At 39.3% G+C, this 17,344-nt stretch overlaps 1 protein-coding gene across 3 annotated transcripts in view; it reads right to left on the bottom strand.

Moving 5' to 3' along the window:
- Nucleotides 1-6,839: 6,839 nt before the first annotated feature.
- Nucleotides 6,840-17,344, bottom strand: part of WAPL (WAPL cohesin release factor) — a 133,663-nt gene continuing 123,158 nt past the window's right edge. For all 3 annotated transcript variants that reach the window (XM_064716954.1, XM_064716953.1, XM_064716955.1), the window contains 8 exons: nt 16,038-16,114; nt 14,688-14,863; nt 14,264-14,379; nt 13,413-13,574; nt 11,994-12,201; nt 10,795-10,883; nt 9,671-9,766; nt 6,840-9,313 (listed from right to left, as the gene is read on the bottom strand). In XM_064716954.1, the coding sequence (XP_064573024.1) occupies nt 9,248-9,313; nt 9,671-9,766; nt 10,795-10,883; nt 11,994-12,201; nt 13,413-13,574; nt 14,264-14,379; nt 14,688-14,863; nt 16,038-16,114 (990 nt within the window). In that variant the 3' untranslated portion in view covers nt 6,840-9,247. The remainder of the gene's footprint in view (nt 9,314-9,670; nt 9,767-10,794; nt 10,884-11,993; nt 12,202-13,412; nt 13,575-14,263; nt 14,380-14,687; nt 14,864-16,037; nt 16,115-17,344) is intronic.

Genomic DNA, 17,344 nt, shown 5'->3' with positions numbered 1-17,344 from the left:
TGTTTAGTATCTTTGGAAACACAATCTGAGTGGGACTTGGGTTATTTTTGAAAAGAATACAAATTACCTATTACAAGGTAATAGGCATGTGAAGGCTGGGAGAAGGCAGACAGGTGAAGGGAAATTAGAGCTAGAAAAGAAGCAGGAAGGGGATAAACAGGCATATGGTGAGCTCTGGAAAATACATGCCTAAAGTACGGAAGAAATGGGAAAAGACCCATGCTACCACCCAAGCAGAGGGGTGGAAACCTTCTCCCTGCCCCATGGAGGGAGCCAGGGCCAGTCTGACTCCAGGATTGTCAGCCAGGGACATGACTCTTTAAGCCCAGCTAATCCTGACGCAGTGTCTGGGACACTGCTGGGTAACTGAGGAATTAGGCTGCAATAAAGCTGCTTGTGCTGCATGTGCACACTGCAGAACACACATGGCACTGCCACCAAGGAATGGCACGGCCAGGGGGGCCTGGGGCAAAATCTGAAAGGAGAAAGGAGCTCTTGCAGAAACCAGAGAGAACTGACACTGCTCCCTCATGCATTGCTGTGCACTTGAGCTGCCTGGCATGCAAAGGCTACTGTTCAGCAGCAAAGCACTCTAAGCAAACTGTTCCCAGGATTGTGGGGCAGCAAGTCCCACAGTTTAACTCTGTGCTGTGTTAAAGTGTACTTCCTTTTGCTTATTCCAAATTCTGTTACCTGGTAATTGCACTGGGCTCCTTGTTACAAGAACAAAGGAGAGCACTGGGACAAGCAGTCATTTTCTATTCACGTTTTCCACATCTTAGTTGTTCTTTGGTTGTTATTGTTGCCAGTCATGTATCTCCAGTCATTATTTCTTGTTCAGGCTGAAGAACTGTGGACTATTTAACCTCTTCTGGCTATTCCACATTGCTGATGAATCAGGGTACAAAGCAGGAAAAAAAAAATAGTATCTGCCTCTTGCTATTTCCTAAAATCCATGCTGAGTTCTGAACAAGGCAACATGAGGGATGCATCCTGTAATACAAAGATGGTTCTTGTTTTCTTCTATTTGTTTCCTAATTACACCTAATGTTACAAATGTCGTTCTGCCCTCTGTTGGAGTTGAATTGTTAGACTCACCCCTGCAGGCAACAGTTAATGTGCAGTTTAACCTGCCGTGGTACAGAGCTTTTTCCTCCCGTGCATTACTTACCAGTGACAAGTTCCTTGGGCTTCCAATCAGGCCGTCACTGCCTGCAGCCCGTGCAGCTCTGGGCACTCAGATTTGTATCTGACCACAGACAGCCAAAACAGCAGAGTGCCCGCATTTCCCACCCCTCCCAGCCAGCCCCTCCTCCTGTCAGGGCAGTCCTGAACCCAACCAACAGCCCGTGGTAACCCAGCAGAGCCCTCCTTTCCTGCAGGGATGGGACTGCTCATCCCGTCTCTTTTAAACCCTTGGAGTGAAGGGTATCAGTGCAATAGAAGACTTCTTTCTCTCTTCACAACTTAGGGGGGCTTGAGGAAGCTTTAGAGAAAACTCTGGCTCTTTTGTTGGCTTTTTTTGTTTATTTGTAGGGTTTTCTTTTCGTTTTCCTTTCACCTTTTCTCAACTTGACAAGTACATCTTACTTTTTTTTCTTTAGGGGAGAAGCCTAGCCCTGGTGTGGATTACCAAGAGAGGCTGTGCAATGTCCATGATGATGAATAGAGAATGATGTAGAGAAATTCCATAGGCACGTACCACAATTTCCATTGCATTCAATCAAGAAAGTAAAGCAACTTCCAAGGAAGGCACCTGGCAGCTGAGTGCTAGAGTTTTTTGGACAATTTTATGAGAGATAAAGTTTGCAGATGTTACACTGTGCACTGCCAAACCTTGAGCAGAACACTGACCTCAGCTTATCCTGCCAAGTTCTCAATGCTGCAAGAAGTTGCTTCTGGTTCAGCAGTGTATGGAATCCCCAAGGCACCTGCTTGTAGGTGATATGCTCTGCAACCTAACCCCAGACAGCATGCAGTGCTCCTGGAGTATAACTTGGGAAGCACAACGCTCATGGGCTAACTGCTCACCCATCTGGGGATCCTCACAGCCTTCAGCAGCACCTGGCTCTTCCAAGAAATACTTGAGGTTTCAGAACAGGGACTGCTGGGCAGCCACACACCAGGCCCAGTTGTTGATCCAGCTTCAGATATCCTAACTTGCATGATGGTTGTTTTTCATCCCATCAGACCTCTGTGTGTCTGACTTCATCTCCAGGGAAAGTTTGTCAACCAAGGGAATTTATTTTCCTTCCTCACTGCTGGTTACAGGCAGATGACCACTTTTTAGGATGCTATCACTGAAAAATCATTGTCTTTTACAAGTCTGAATCTTTACAATTCTTAATTTATCTCCAGGACATCAAAAATTCCATAAGCTCCTGAAATAATTAGACATTTACTGGTGTTGTGGAAACTTACTGCAATGTACTGGAGAGTCCTGCTCTTTCAGATATCTTTGTCTTGCATCTGCCTACAATTCTGTTTGAAAGGAAGATGACCTCTACTGCTTGAAGAGGTTTGAGAAGTCAAACCACACACTGACTGAGTAGAATCTCACATATGACAGTAGTTAGTGAAATCTGGGCTCATAGAAACTCCTTCTGGCCTTTGACTCTGTAATTTCTGGAATCTTAATGCAGGTGTTTCCTTCCTTAGACCCAGGAGAGAAAGTGCATTGCAACAGTGCCATGTGCTGCTTTCAGTGGAATGAGATCCAATGGCTCAGCACCCAGATGGGGTTTGAAATCAGCCTGAGAAACATGGGGGGGCTCTGGTATCAGCAAGATCTGGTGCAGAAGCAGCCTCAGCAGGCGCTCTCCCCCATCCCAGTTCGGGCTCCTTTGTGAACAACCCGAGCCGAGCCAGCCGCTCCCAGTGACCCCAGCAAAGCCTTGTGCACAGGCCAGCCCCAGCCATGGCACCGTGCCCCTGCTCCCTGGCTCTCACTGACACAACAGCACTCAGCATTTGCTGAGGTTTTCTCACAGAAAAAGGTACTGAGCTCAGCTTTAAAGACCATCACCACAATGCAGGACTGACTGAGCTTAGCAGGCTTTGAATTGAGCATTTTGAAAATGGTGACCAGGTAAAATCCACAGAGAAGGGTGGGATTGTGCAGACACCTGTGGAAAGCTCCCTGACAGAGAAATATTCCCTGTACCCAAGGTTCCAACAGACACCTGTGGTTCAAGAGCTGCTTCACTTGATCCCAGGTAGCAAAGTTCAGAAACCAAAGCACATAGATCCTGTGGCATTTTCAGATTTAAAAAAAGCTGAAGCTGTATCATGTATCAAAGAGCACAAACCAGTTATCCTGAAAACTTCTGAAGGCTAATCACAAGTATTGCATAAAATTAACATACAGTTCATCTTTGTATAAACCTCTAAACATTGTATAATAATACCTGGATAGATATGTATTTGTCTCTTCTTGTGATAAGCATCAAAATTTAGTTCTCTCAACAGAATGATTTTAGGTTTTGGGGTTTGTTTTTTTTTTACAATCCTAGACTGGATGTATAATAGACTACAAATCATTCTAGATTACTTCTTTTCCCCAGTAACTCCAATTTATATTCTACACGGATACTTAAATGACTTAAATTCCTGTATGTTTGCTTTTGTCTCACATTTGAAATTATACTTGAATAACCATTAGAACCTACATTAAATAAGAAGGAACTTACATGATTATCTTGGCTAAAATAGCTACAAATTCGTTTTCACAAAAGCCTCAGAAAGGCTCTCACTGTAATCTAAGGTATCACAAAAAACCCATTGTTTTGCAATATGAAGCTGCATTCTGAAACTGGATATTTCAGATGCATGAATATACTCAGCACACAAACTGCAATCAGATTTTTCTACTAAGAAGAAGAATTTCCTTATTAAAAATTTATAGCCAGGTTTTAAAAAGAGTTAGGGCAAAGGAGACTACAAACAATAATGGTGTCACTTCTATTTAATTTACCATGTTCAATTTCTGCTGCTAAAGTATAATTTCATTATAGCACTTCAACCTAGATATTTTTAATTTGGGTAAGATAGCTTCGCTTTAAAATTCCTTGTCAAATGAAGACAAAAGTTTAATATATGAGCCAGCAAAATGACACCAGATGTTACACAGCAGTTTTATATAACACATTACTGAACTGCTTTGTAAGGCTCAGTAACCTGAACATCAAGCTTTTGAACCCAAATTCATGCCTTTGCACAGAGCTGTGACACAAAGTGATCTTACTCCAAGACTTCCTTATGGTTTGTACTTCAATTCAATTAATAAATTTGTTAATTTATTAATTGAATTGAAATTTACTATACATTTAACAATAGATCAGAAAACTCGGCCTGGATATTTTAAAACTTTTTCCCCAGAAATGCCTTCAAGAGACACATTTGGGGTAAGAGGCCAACAATGCATCCATGAACAAAACCCCCCAGTTCCACAACTTCAACATCATTCCTAGAGCTAAGGTGTTTGCAAGGCTCCTGAATGGTATCATTTCACAAAATCAACTTCTTCCTTCCCTTTCTCACTTCAAACTTCTGCAGTAATGCCTTCCACCTTGGTTTGCATGCCTTATGTACTGCAAACAGTGAGAAACAAAGTAACTTGTTCTAGGACATCATCACAGGGTCAGCTTTACAGCTGGAATGACATCATTTCATCCATTTCACAGCCCAGGTTAGCAATCTTCCTCCCAGCCTTTAAAAAACTAAATGCAGAGACACAACTAAATCTTCTGTTATAATACAGGAGATATAAAGGAGTCCTACTCTAAGCAGTGTATCTAATACAATTCCTGTTAACCCTGAGTCTCCTTTTAGATACCACCTGAGTTTACTCTGCAGAAGTTGAATGAACCTTCCTTTAAGTAACTTTGGTCCACCTAAGACAGACTAGAATTCTGGAAATAGGTACCACTACCTGCACAACTCTTCATTATTTACCAATGTGGCTTTGCACACGTGGAGAGAAAGTCTTTGGCTTTTACCTCTCCAGAGCGATGAGCTGAAGTTCAAGCAGCGGGTCAGGAGATGTGGAGATACCGTCTGAGGACAGCAGGTGATGGAGGTGGCACGTCTGCCTCTCAAGCGTCAGGCTCTGTCCAGAGCAGCTCCCTTTGCTCCCAGCAGGGCTGCTGTCCTCAGGGCTCCCTGCAGCCCCCTGAGCATCACCAGAGTGCTGCTGTCTCACACGGATGTATCCCACCGAGTGTGGCTACCTGGGGCACAACCTGCAGCTGCAAATTCAGTTCTGTTTGCACAACTGGAACAAAGATCCTGTGGCATTAGCAAACAAACCGACCTTGGGTAAGGACTTGTAGCAGTTGCATTATTTATAATGGTTTCATTTTTATTTACAGGAAGACTATCTGAACCTACTGATGCTGCAAACATCTTCATAAATCACAATCCCTTAGATAGGGGATCTTTAGGGCAAGTAAAAAAGAGTAAGTATGAAAGGCTTCTGTTCCACACAGATGAAAGAACCCAGTAGTGTCCTTTTTCCAAAGACAAATTAACGTATTACACAGAGGAAGAGAAGCAGCAGTATCAAAAATTACAGTGGCCTGGTTTTGAAAACACTTGACTAGTGGAATTCAGGGTAAATTCCAATCTCATTATCTTCAAAAACCCAATTAACAGGCCATCCAATAAGGGCAGGCTTGATGCAGAAGAATGGCAGTTACCTAAATCCTCTTTATCTTTTGAAGTCAAATCCACATTTTTGGTTTTCCATGCCTTTTAAACTAGAAAAGTATCACATTCATGAAAAGAAACTTTACTGGAAAAGATATGTGGGGTTGCCTGGTTATAGCCCCAGCTAACCAAGTATACTCTAGCTTCTGCTTAGTGATGCCCAGAAAGGAAATAGGAGATAAATCAGTGTCACAGGCATCAGACCACATCACTTTCTCCTATGCAAATCAAGCACTTCAAAACAGATTGAAAGGGAAATAATTTATGAGAAAGGCTTTGACTCCCAAATCTTCAGTAGAAGCTTCACAATTATCCTGTTAATCTGAAAATGCTGATGTCACCCCTAAGCATTCCACACAATGCTTCCATTACATAACTACTGACAAAAGAAGAGGAAATACTCTTACCAGATTTTTTAAAAACATTTGCTTACATAAAGCTGCATTTGGCTCTTACAGCACCACACACTAATAACACACTGTTCCATGTTTCAAGCTCCAGTACCACTCCCTTACAGCACAGAAAAGGTTACATTATGCTGCTGCTTGTTCCAAGTGGCAATGAGATGACACATCACATTCAAGTCGTGTTACAGTTCATGAATTATTGCATATTGTACCCATAGCTACTTGTACCAATTAAGGAAAAATCCATGGGAAAAAATCCATCCTGAAATTAAAGCATCATTCACGTTAATCAAGAAACAGAGCAACATTCATGGCAATTTCCTCCCTTTTCACTCAATACCCCCCATGATGTGAAAAGTCTCACCATAAGAACTGTGCCATTTCCCCTGTGCTCTATCACATTTATGTTATTCTGACTACAGCTCTCCAGAGTTGTTACTGAAAGATCAACTTGTGCAGAGAACTCCAAAACGCATCAAGAGACACCACACATCATATCCAGATAATTTCCAGCCTTGACTGGTTTGACTGACCATAGCCTCAGGTCCAGGCACTGAATTTTTTTGTCCCAACACAGAGGTGAAAAGCAAAGCACTACGTTCAGGACGCTCCTTAATCGTTTTCTCATCCTTTTTTTTCACTTCTTTCTTTTAGCAATTTACCTGACGCTGCCTTTGTCTGCAATCACTCAGAGGAGTGTTTTACTGCATGTTAAAAGACAAGATATGTATTGAAAGTAGCAATTTTATTTGAGTTAAAATTATTTACAAAAACCCAAAGACATACTTCATGAAACTGGTACAAACTATTTTTCCTGCCGTTGGCTTTTGCTCCAAAGATCACAGCTGAGAAATACTGTATAAAATAAAAATAGGATTGGATTCAGAAAAGTACTCTACTGTTCTAATTTCCAATTGAGAGTATTTACACAAATATTTACAATGGAAAAAATGTTACCTTAAAACTTTAATTTGCAAGTTGACCTCAAGTACCCTTTAATGCAGAGTTATTTGAGGGTCTAACACACAAAAATGCACTGCAGTTCACAGGGTGATTTCTCCCCCCACCCTCAAAAAAAAAATCTGCATTTGTCAGTGCTTGACAATTAGTTACATTAAAAAAAAAACTGTTAAACACTGAGGTAAATCAATTCCCAAACAATTACCAGTGTAACAAAGAAAGGTAGTTGTCCCTGCTTTCCCCTATCATCATATTTGCATCTTCTTTTCTCTTGCCATCTCCCCACATGAAACTACATAACCAATTTGAAATCTCATTATAGATGTGAAAATCTCTAAAATTCAAAAACTAGATGGGCCAAATATTTAATGATTTTCTCCTGATGCAGATCATTTACATATACCTTTTCCCTCTCTCTCAATACTGTTTTGGTTTTTTTTGAAGAAGGGGAACACAACCTCAAAAACTTTTCTAAGTTACACTGATACACTAAGTTTTAGAAGGTGATGAGAGAAAATGCAAAAAAAAATGACCAACGTAAGATTTTTGCCGTTAATCAGTTACTTCCTTACAGAATTCCCAACAATCTGCATTATCAAAAATAGGAAGACATAGAAGGCAGCCACTGTATGTAAAAAATTTACAGCTGGCACTGATACAAAAGCACAAGTTCTTAACTTTATACACGGAGATAACACAAGATCTAAAAGCAGGTTAGATTTCCTGTTATTTCCCCCTCATTATACATAGAACTAATATTTTTATGGCTTCAAGTTTTACAAATTCAATGGAGTAACATGATGTAACTACCTATACAGGTATTTAAAAATGTCAATGAAGCAGATCGCAGAACAGTCTGCAAATATTCAAGACCACCTTAATAAAAATACTTAATAATCAATTCTGTTGGTCTGAATAGTGAGTGCAAGAAAAAAATTGTTTAAAAAGTCATGTATTTTCTGGGATTCTTTGTTCCACTTAAGTCCTCAAACACAATGCTTTGCTGTGAACTAAACCTCAGACTGAACAAAATCTTAGCTATATCAGCAATTTAAGGCTTTGTGTTGTATGCATTTCAACTCTGTCATACTACAGAAGGATGAAATAGAAAGATTATGTCAGCTGGAAACAATAATCCCCATTGGTGTTTTAGCTTCTTTAAAATTATTCCCCCTAAAGCATCCAAATTCATTGTATTCAACATTATAAAACACACCTTGAGTTCTTCCTTGAAACAAATTAAAACAGCATTTCAAAGTTTTTGCTTATCGGAAGTGTAAACTACCCTGCGAGTGAGTTTTTTAAAATCTTTTTTTCTTTCTTTCTTTATTTCATTTGCATTTTAACAGCTTTAAAAGGGCACAACTTTTTACAGTCACTATTTCTTTAGTGGATAACATACCCTCAATGGCTTTATGTGTTTATGGGTCTGCATGCTCTTGGAACTACAAAGCATTATGGTCTAGCGGGTTACAGTACGTGGGCCATGGGAGTTTTAGAACTGAGAAATAGTTCAACAACCTAATTTCAATCAAAACAGTATAAAAAATAAACTATCCAATCCTCGCCTCTTTGGATTCCAACAAATTTTAAATATAGACAGTAGTTAAAATCACAAAAGTATTTAAAAATTTATATTTTATGATTTTGGAATCATCTAGTAATAAAAAAAGCAGGAGCAAATTAAACTCAAATAGGAGCGGTGCTGCTGTCCAGAACTTCTTTATTAGAACATTTGTTTGATACCTCAGTAGCTAAGCTGCCTTTGCACCTGGCTGGCATGAAACAGTGGCTCAACAGTAAACAGCAGTTGCACTATCAGCAGCAAGTTTTTCCCCTTGAAACTTGTCACGAACAAAGCAAGAAAAAAGATAGGGAGGGTAAACCCTGCCAAAAATATTTAAATACTGCACTGCATCATAAACAGCAAGGTTTCTTTATTTACTTTCCTCAGAACCTCTTTCCCCTCATTTTTGATAGTTGCAGATTGATGTAGTAACTGTCTTTTAGAAAATGCTGAATGCATGGTTAAGAGACCAGGTAGCCTTAAAAATCCGAACACGAATGACACAGATGAATGCTCTTGGTATATCCTTCAAGGACTTCTTTCATGACTTCTTCTTTTGTCTAAGGGTAGCTCCAGCATGAGAGTGCCTGCAGCGGAAGTTAAGTATCTAGCAGTGTTCCAAGTATTCAATCACCCTAGAGATAGATTTCTGGCCTGTTGTTCCAACAGCACACTGGAAATGCAATAGAAAACACAAGTAACAAATAAGCATTTGTAGCACCTCCTTCAAATATCTGAGAGCTATTCTATTCTCAGAATTTTACTATTTACGATTATGCATCAGTAAAAGCAACTAGGTTCAGACAGTTAATTCAGAAATATCTTCCTGGCCAATCACAATACAATGACAGACAAAATTATGACAGACAAATGGCCTTTCAGTATTAAAAAACAGAATTATCATCCTGTGCTCTTATGAAGACACAAACTGAAAAATGTTAATGATGCTTCTAAAAAGGCACGAAATATTAACAGAAAACAAAACTACAAAAATATCTACAAATATAAACTTGAAATATGCATTACTTACAGTAAGGTTCATAAAACTGAGAAATTTTTTGAGCATTTCAGTCATTATCGAGAAGTCCCCTTCAGGTAAGTACTCCCTCACAGTAGTCACATTGATCTAAGAAATAAAACAATCTTGTCTTATTTGGGAAACATTTTTCTGACTCAGAACTATAATGAGCTGCACGTGAGATGCACTAAGACAAGTATATTCACAGCATAAAGATGGCTTCTGCCGCCATCTTTATGATTTAAGTTTCTTTTAAGCAATACTCATATCTTCACTGTGTTTCTGTTTTTAGAAAACAATAGCTTAAAGAAATTTTTATTATTGGTTTGTTGAAGTTTAAAAAAATAAAAAAAAGAAAAAAAAGACTATCAGACATTCCTAGGACCTACAAGATTATCAAGCCACCAGATCACTCCCTGATAGGGGGAGGCTCTCCCTTTACAACTGTGAAGGGCTGAGAATTACTGATCTCCCTGTCAGTCTCACTCTGAGCACTGAAACTGTTACAGACACTGATCAGTGCAAGGACACACAACAGCACCTTAAAGGCCATTTCTGCACCGTGGTAAATTCAGACAAGCCTGAAGGCAGGTCTGAACTCATTTGCATGTGAACACATTTTTCATAGGAGACTTTACTGAGTTCTCAGCCATTGGAGTTCTGTATTTTTAACTTCAGCTTTCTATTACGTATTTCCAATCCAAGACAATTATTTTGAACTAATAGGAACACACACAAGTTCATATGATTTCAATGGAAGAAAAAACTAAAGCAGACTGATAAAGAATAAATAAGTCTGATGGTAATTTGCTAACTAAAACTACTGAGAAGGAACAGGCTTAGCCAATTTTCCTCTGCCTTTCCAAAGCAAATTCTTTTGCTGGCTACAAGGAAGGGGAGAGAGGTAAAGGAGGTCAAATATTCAATTCCAACTGTTTTTGATAAACACAGTGATGTTCAAAAAATTATTTTTGGCTGGAATAACTCTGGCAACTCTTCCCAAAGCTGCATACACCAGTGTAGCTTCACCAACATATTGTTCACACTGAAGCCCAATTTAATAAATCCCTTTCCATACAGCAAATTACCACTTCATTAAACATTATACTGGACTTAGAATCAACTTATTCCCTTACTGGACTCTCCTGGCAGAGACAGCCTAGAAGCAATGCTGTGTATGAGGCCACAATGCAGTCTTCCATGTGCTTCCCAGCATGCTGAAGAGCTGTAAAAGAGACAACAGTCTATTGTATTCTCCAAGCAGCTGGTATCTTTTACTGCTGCAAATACAATCCCTCATTATCACTTTCCAGAATGCTTTTTCCTCAAACAAAAAGAGCTTTTGGACTGAGATTTCAGAGATCAGGAAACACCACACTTACTGACTCAGCAGCACATTCTTGACAAGAAAAATGGTCTTCATTTAGTTTCAACTCATCCTGCTGCACAGTATTTTGTCATTTGCCATTTCAATGTGCAAACTGTATGCTGAACACCCCTAACTACCAATCCAAATGTTTCATGTGATACTATATGCCTCTAAAACTTCCCCCAAAGTAGTTTATTACATTTTCTGCTGATGACTCAGCATTTTGGGAAAAACTACAAATAACTGCAGACACTAGTTGATGGAGCTACAAAAAGGAGCAAGGATATAACAAAAGTTTGGAGAAGGCAATATACCACACCTATTAACATAAGATGAAAACACTATTAAAAGCCATACACTGCATCTACTATTAGAAGATTAAACAAGAAGGAATGATGTTTCAAATCCATTTTCCAGAGACAAACTATTAACAGGTGAGAGATACTCGAACTCCTGGAACAAACTACCAAAGATGCAGTACATCAATGCACTACACAGGCACTTCAGACACCACTGATGAAGGGAAAAGACAGACACAAAGCAGATGGGGACCAAAGAAGCAAACAGGGAGAGGAGGGGGAAAAAACAACTCTTAAAGTAGGTTGAAAAAAGATCCCTGGAAAACAAAATTAAGACAGGTAACTTTCAAGGACTGTTCCAGAAGAATGAGGTAATGGCCTAAAAGTCATCCTTTCCAGAATATTTTGTACATAGAGTGTCCTAAAAAGGTCTGGGGTTTTTTTCTGTTTCTTTTGGGCTTTTTTAAAAGAAAGAGATAATAGTTGAAAGAAGCATAACAGCTTCTGCTTCTCGTGCTTCAGAAGTGAATGGCTCCTACTTATGCAGCAGTTTCACCTGGGATACACTGAGGAAATCTCAGCCCTGAAGACTGGATGTAGAGAGGAAGCAGAGGACAAGGAAGGATTTGATGTGATCACACTGTCTCATCACAGCCAGACAACGTACCTTTATTGAGATCAAGTTCTTCATCATCTTCCTCCTTCTTATCCTTCTCCTCAGTACTATCTGACTTCTCTGTGGAGACCCACTGGATCTCCCCACTTGTCTCCTGCCATTCCCCACTCTGATCATGCTGAGCTGTGGGAGCCTCTTTAATCAGCTCGTCCGTCTGGCTCTCGGCCAGCTGTGCCGCTCGCTCACACTCCAGGAACAGCTGATGTGGGGAATTCCAGGAGAATTTCTGTTAGAAACTAAACCCTAAACACATTGACTTCATACTTCTATTTCCTGTTCACAATTTACCCCTTGATACAATTAGCCTTCAATACTTTTTTTAAGAATAGGCTTTTCTTCCTCAAAGGAAAATACAATCTGGCCCAACACCAGCGCTGTGCTCCACAGCAAGATCTCCCTGCCTGGTGCTGAACTGCCCGACAGGCTCCTCTTGGGCATCCTAAAAGTTCAATCACTTTCCTTCAGACATGGCAGGAAGACTAAAATCTGCCATAGTTTCCTGTCCATTTTTGTTCTCTACCAATTTTCCTTTTCTTTTCATGCTAACTATTCCCTCTTGGCTTTCTTAGAGCAAAAACACGAGGGAGTAATTTAAAATGACTTAGCAAAGGATGTGAATGAACCAGGAATCCCGTAACAGACACTTATTTCTCATTAATTATTTCCTATTTCATACAACCAGTTTTAAACATTGCTTTGCCAAGCTCCATATATTAAGATATTCACTATTATTATTTTTACTGATTCTTTTGTCTGCTACTGGACAGTTATTTCACAAAGTTAAATACAACTGCTAAAAGGTTCCATAAAATTAACTCCACTGAAAGAAGACATCTGTGATTTCCTTTCCATTTTCTAATTTTAGTTTGCATGGTGAAACTATTTCTTTTTTTTAATAATTTTTAAAAATGTCTTCATTTTATTGGTGGATTTCTCTTTTTTCTTACAGTAAATTTAAGACTGCTGTTTCACATCCATAATCATTACATCTGTATTTTATTGCTTTTTATAAAGGATGATCTTGTTTTTTAATTTAAAGCTGCAAAGTCTTAAACACATGGCACTTCAAAAAAATTATGGAAGCAAAGTACATAAGAGAAAAGTAGCTTACAGTTGGTTTAAAACAGAAGTCAAAGTAAATAATCTAGGAACAATAAAACTATAAATAAATTATATAGGAACAAAAGAGTTTTACTGGATGTCTGTAAAGCACTGTCTTTTACAGGAAGCTGTTTCTGTAATGGACAGCACTGCAGAACTCAGGGCTGTGAGTAGCAATCTTCCCCCACCTTGCTCCACTCCTCAAAATGCCAAACAGAAAACTGACACATTTTCATTGCTGAGTTCTCCCTTCCTCCTGACAGTCTGATAATGAGAAATGGGAACTACTGCAGGACAAACACTTCTCACCTGCACTAAAGCCTGAACAGCATCAATCTGTCCAGTTATCTTCAGGCTTTCGTCTCCTTCGCCCGTACACAAGGAGTCAAAAGAACACGATGTCTCCATATTGACAAGGCAGTGCCTGTTCCGGGCACTGTACTCCACGAGATTGATCAACAGACCCAATCCCTGCAAAATGGGAGAGTCAAAAAGGATTACACACATTGCAAAAAAGACAATTTAGCAAAAAACATCTATTCAGATAAATATCTTTGTCCTTATCTTTCTGAGAATATGCAATTTATATGAAACAGTCTAAGAGATGGGGAGATCAGGATTTAAAGAAATACAAGACAGAACAGAGATCCCTGTACAGGAGGACTTTTATACAGGAATCTGTTTTTTCCAATTCTCAACATGAAAACATTTTTGGAGCTGAGAATTCCTTTACAGAGGTTAGGGATTTAGGTGTCCAACCCTGAGCTTATGTTCATAAGAGATCCTTCACATATACAATTTCAGTGCTGCTATTAGGCCACTCTGACCCATTTTATATAAGCTGAGGTAAATCTGACAAAGCCTTTAACTTAAACAATAATACCAACCATATTTCCAAAACTGAAAAGATGTTGGAAAATTATTAATTCACATACATTAGCTAAATTTCTTTGTTCATCAAACACTGCACTCTTTCCCACCAAAGGGAAAAAACCCTCAAACGCACCAAATCCTTGCAAAAACTTTAAGTACCTCACTTCAGGTATATATATGGTCACTGAAAACTGTAGGGGAAAGTATTCCTTAATGAGGAACCAGAGCAGCTCAGTGCATAAGGAGGCAAATCATTTTCTGTTGATATGAGAAGCACAAGAACTTACCAGCACACGAATATCAAATCTCTGTTCTTGAGGTAGGAACTTGGGAACCTGAAGCACACAATTCATCGCTGTGCCTATCAGACCATCTTGTTCACCTGTTTTTGTACTACCCCATTCTGCAAACAAAGAGTTCAGAGGCTCAATAGTGAAAACTATTCACATTTATAAAGGTAAGCAGCCTAATAAAAAACTTTTGGCTCTAATGACAAACCAGCCTCTCTCAGCCCAAGCCCTCATCTGAACATTTCACACTTGCAACTCCTCAGCCAGCTTGCAAAGACAAGTTACTGAGGGCTGTAAGCAAACATCTACCATGGATAACTGTTTTATAGCACTGGACTTGAAAAACCAATACAAAATATATTTACACTAATGGTTTATTTGACACCTCAGCACAGAATATGCAAACAATTTGCTATCTTACCATTATCATTTGTCAGGTTGAGCAAGACCCCAATGATGGCCCTCATACAGTCTTCCACGGCTTTGCCCACGTGGTTAGTTACATTCTGGTGAGGCACAGACTTATTGTCTGGTAAACAGATACTGTCTTCAGCACGATTATATCGCTGGATTAACTCCTCACAATGCTGCAGTGCTCTGCAGGGAGAAGGGGCAGAACAAAATTATCTTCACAACATACACAGCATTCCACCTGTAGACTTGTTTCACAGGGAAAAAATCCTGAAACAGAGCTTTAGGCAGAGTTTTTCTGATACCCAGTCTGTAGGGACAGATAATAAACTTATCACCTGTAAAATCTTTTATAAGCTCAACTGAAAACTGTGTAAACAAAAACCTGGAAATCTTAGGGCGTTATCAGCTTGGTATTTCAAGAGCAAGTTAATTTTCCTTCCCAGCTTCATCACATGATCTTACAAAAGATATCTCCTGTTCCTACAAATCCAGCCTCTCATATCCTCTGGCACAACATGATTCTGACAGTGTTACCAGAATGTTCTCTTGTTCTCTTCTCAGAACTACTTCCATTCAGTAAGAAATGACACACGACTTCCCAGCAGTAATATCCTAATCTTGTAACACTAATGGACTACAGGCATGACTTTACTGCATAACATCAGTTTCATGTTAAACCACCACACTGATTTCAGTTATGAACAAAACCAGAAATGTCAAAAATATATGCTGCTTTAAGTAACATATTAAACTGTGGTTTGCTTAATTTTAATTTAAAGAAATACTCCAAATATCTAACCTATAACCATGAAATCATGTTTCCAATGAGGTCTGCAGAGTCAAACTTTCAGCTTCATTTGTTCTGTTATGAAGAGCAATACAAGGGGCAGACAGGCTCTGCCAGCCAACTGAGACCTCACCCAGATTGATAAATGGGTTAGAGGTGCTTGTACAAGAATCTCTGCCAGGGAGAAATGCCAAGAACAAGATTTCCCTATTTTAATTCTTAGTTACACTGTCAATTCTGCTATGCTCCATTCCAGTAAACACTTAAGCATAACAAAAGCACAATGAATAAATGTCACTTCACCCTGTTCCTTCTTAGTGGAGCAGCAGCTGAATCCACAGTCTGCAGCTTGTACAGACCCAACAGTAGCAGCTCTGCACACAGTGCTCAGTACTGGTAGTACTCAGGTAGTTGCCCAAATCCCTATCTACATGAACTGTACTCAATGAAACACCAACAGTGGAAATTTTGGGGTTATTCATCCCTAGAATCTTCTGGTATAAAGCATTTGCTTTTTTACCCTATCATGTCACAAAACTGGGGTTTTGGGGACTTTTTTCTTCAACTTACTTAGCTGAGGAGACTATGAGCTGAGAGTCTTTGTATGCTATCAGATAGCTCTGATTTTCTGGATTATGCACAGTTACCTAAAGAGAGAAGGAGAGAGTAGTATTAAAAATAAGAGAGTTTTTTCCCCTGAAAGAGAAGCATTCCCTTTTCCTACTACTATACATTATTCAGTTCCACATTTCTTGGCTATTATCCAGTGTAAACTTTCACTTCTCATTTCTCAGTATTTATTTCCTTGGAGTTTTCATCTCGAAATAACTGTGGCATTGAAGACAAAACCATCTCCCCTGATAAAGTACAGAAACATGCAGCAGAATGTTTTGCCACAGCAGAACCCTGAATCCACTCTCTGGGACTACAGCATCCAAGTGTGTATAGAGAACACAATCATATATGTGGCATTTTAAGGACTTGACATCAAATCCACTTCTGAGAGCTTATTATGCATTCAACCATAACACACAAGGTTTTCCTTGATTCCCTTGACTGAAATTTGGAGTCAATTTTCAGAAGCAACAGAAGTTCTTTTCTTGGACTTGCATGATTTGGCGTGTTTTGAATTTTGTCATCTCTCCCAAGTTTCTAGGGATCTTACTACACCACAAACACCCCTAAGTCCAAATTTGAATTTTCTAACACTAGACAAGGCTCTTCTACTCCTGTTTGGCAATTCCATCTATTGAATATAAAAGCAGAAAATTACTCTGATTTTTTTTTTCTCACTGCTGAGAAGAAGGGTAAAGAGAATTTTTAAAACTCCCTTCAACAATTGTTCATGTTTCTCAGATTTTAGCTTGCACAGACACTATCTTTAAGTCTGTCCTTCTACTTTAGTGAAGAAAATAAGCGACCACTGTAACTATTTGCCCTCTAATTTGGGTTTAAGGTATTGAGCAAGATTCATTGACCTGTACTCTGATCCCAAATGTTTGCTGATGTGTGGAGATGTGTTGCTAGAATATAACAAGGCTCCTCTGCTTCCTCAGGGTAACACAACAGAAACAGGGTAACACCAGTAACAAACATCAAACTCAGTGAAGGCATTGCAGAGAAACACACACACCCCATTCCTGTCAAGTAAACTCTACAAAAGTACCATGTATTTTGATTTTCTTACAAGTTCTCAAAGAAATATTTACCATCTGCATTTACACACTCAACTGATGACAGGGCTCGTTTGCCCTTCAGGACAATTTTCAGCACTTCCCCAGCTGATGGCTTAAAGTAGCAACTCCTAGCATTGATTTATTGCTTCTAAGAAAATCCCACTTCTATAATGTTCAGTTATTACTAGACACACATTGGAG

This window comes from Zonotrichia leucophrys, chromosome 6 (assembly GCF_028769735.1).
Source record: "Zonotrichia leucophrys gambelii isolate GWCS_2022_RI chromosome 6, RI_Zleu_2.0, whole genome shotgun sequence".
Classification (NCBI taxonomy): Eukaryota; Metazoa; Chordata; class Aves; order Passeriformes; family Passerellidae; genus Zonotrichia; species Zonotrichia leucophrys.
Note: the sequence above shows the minus strand (reverse complement) of the source record. Positions and strands in the feature narration are given on the sequence as shown.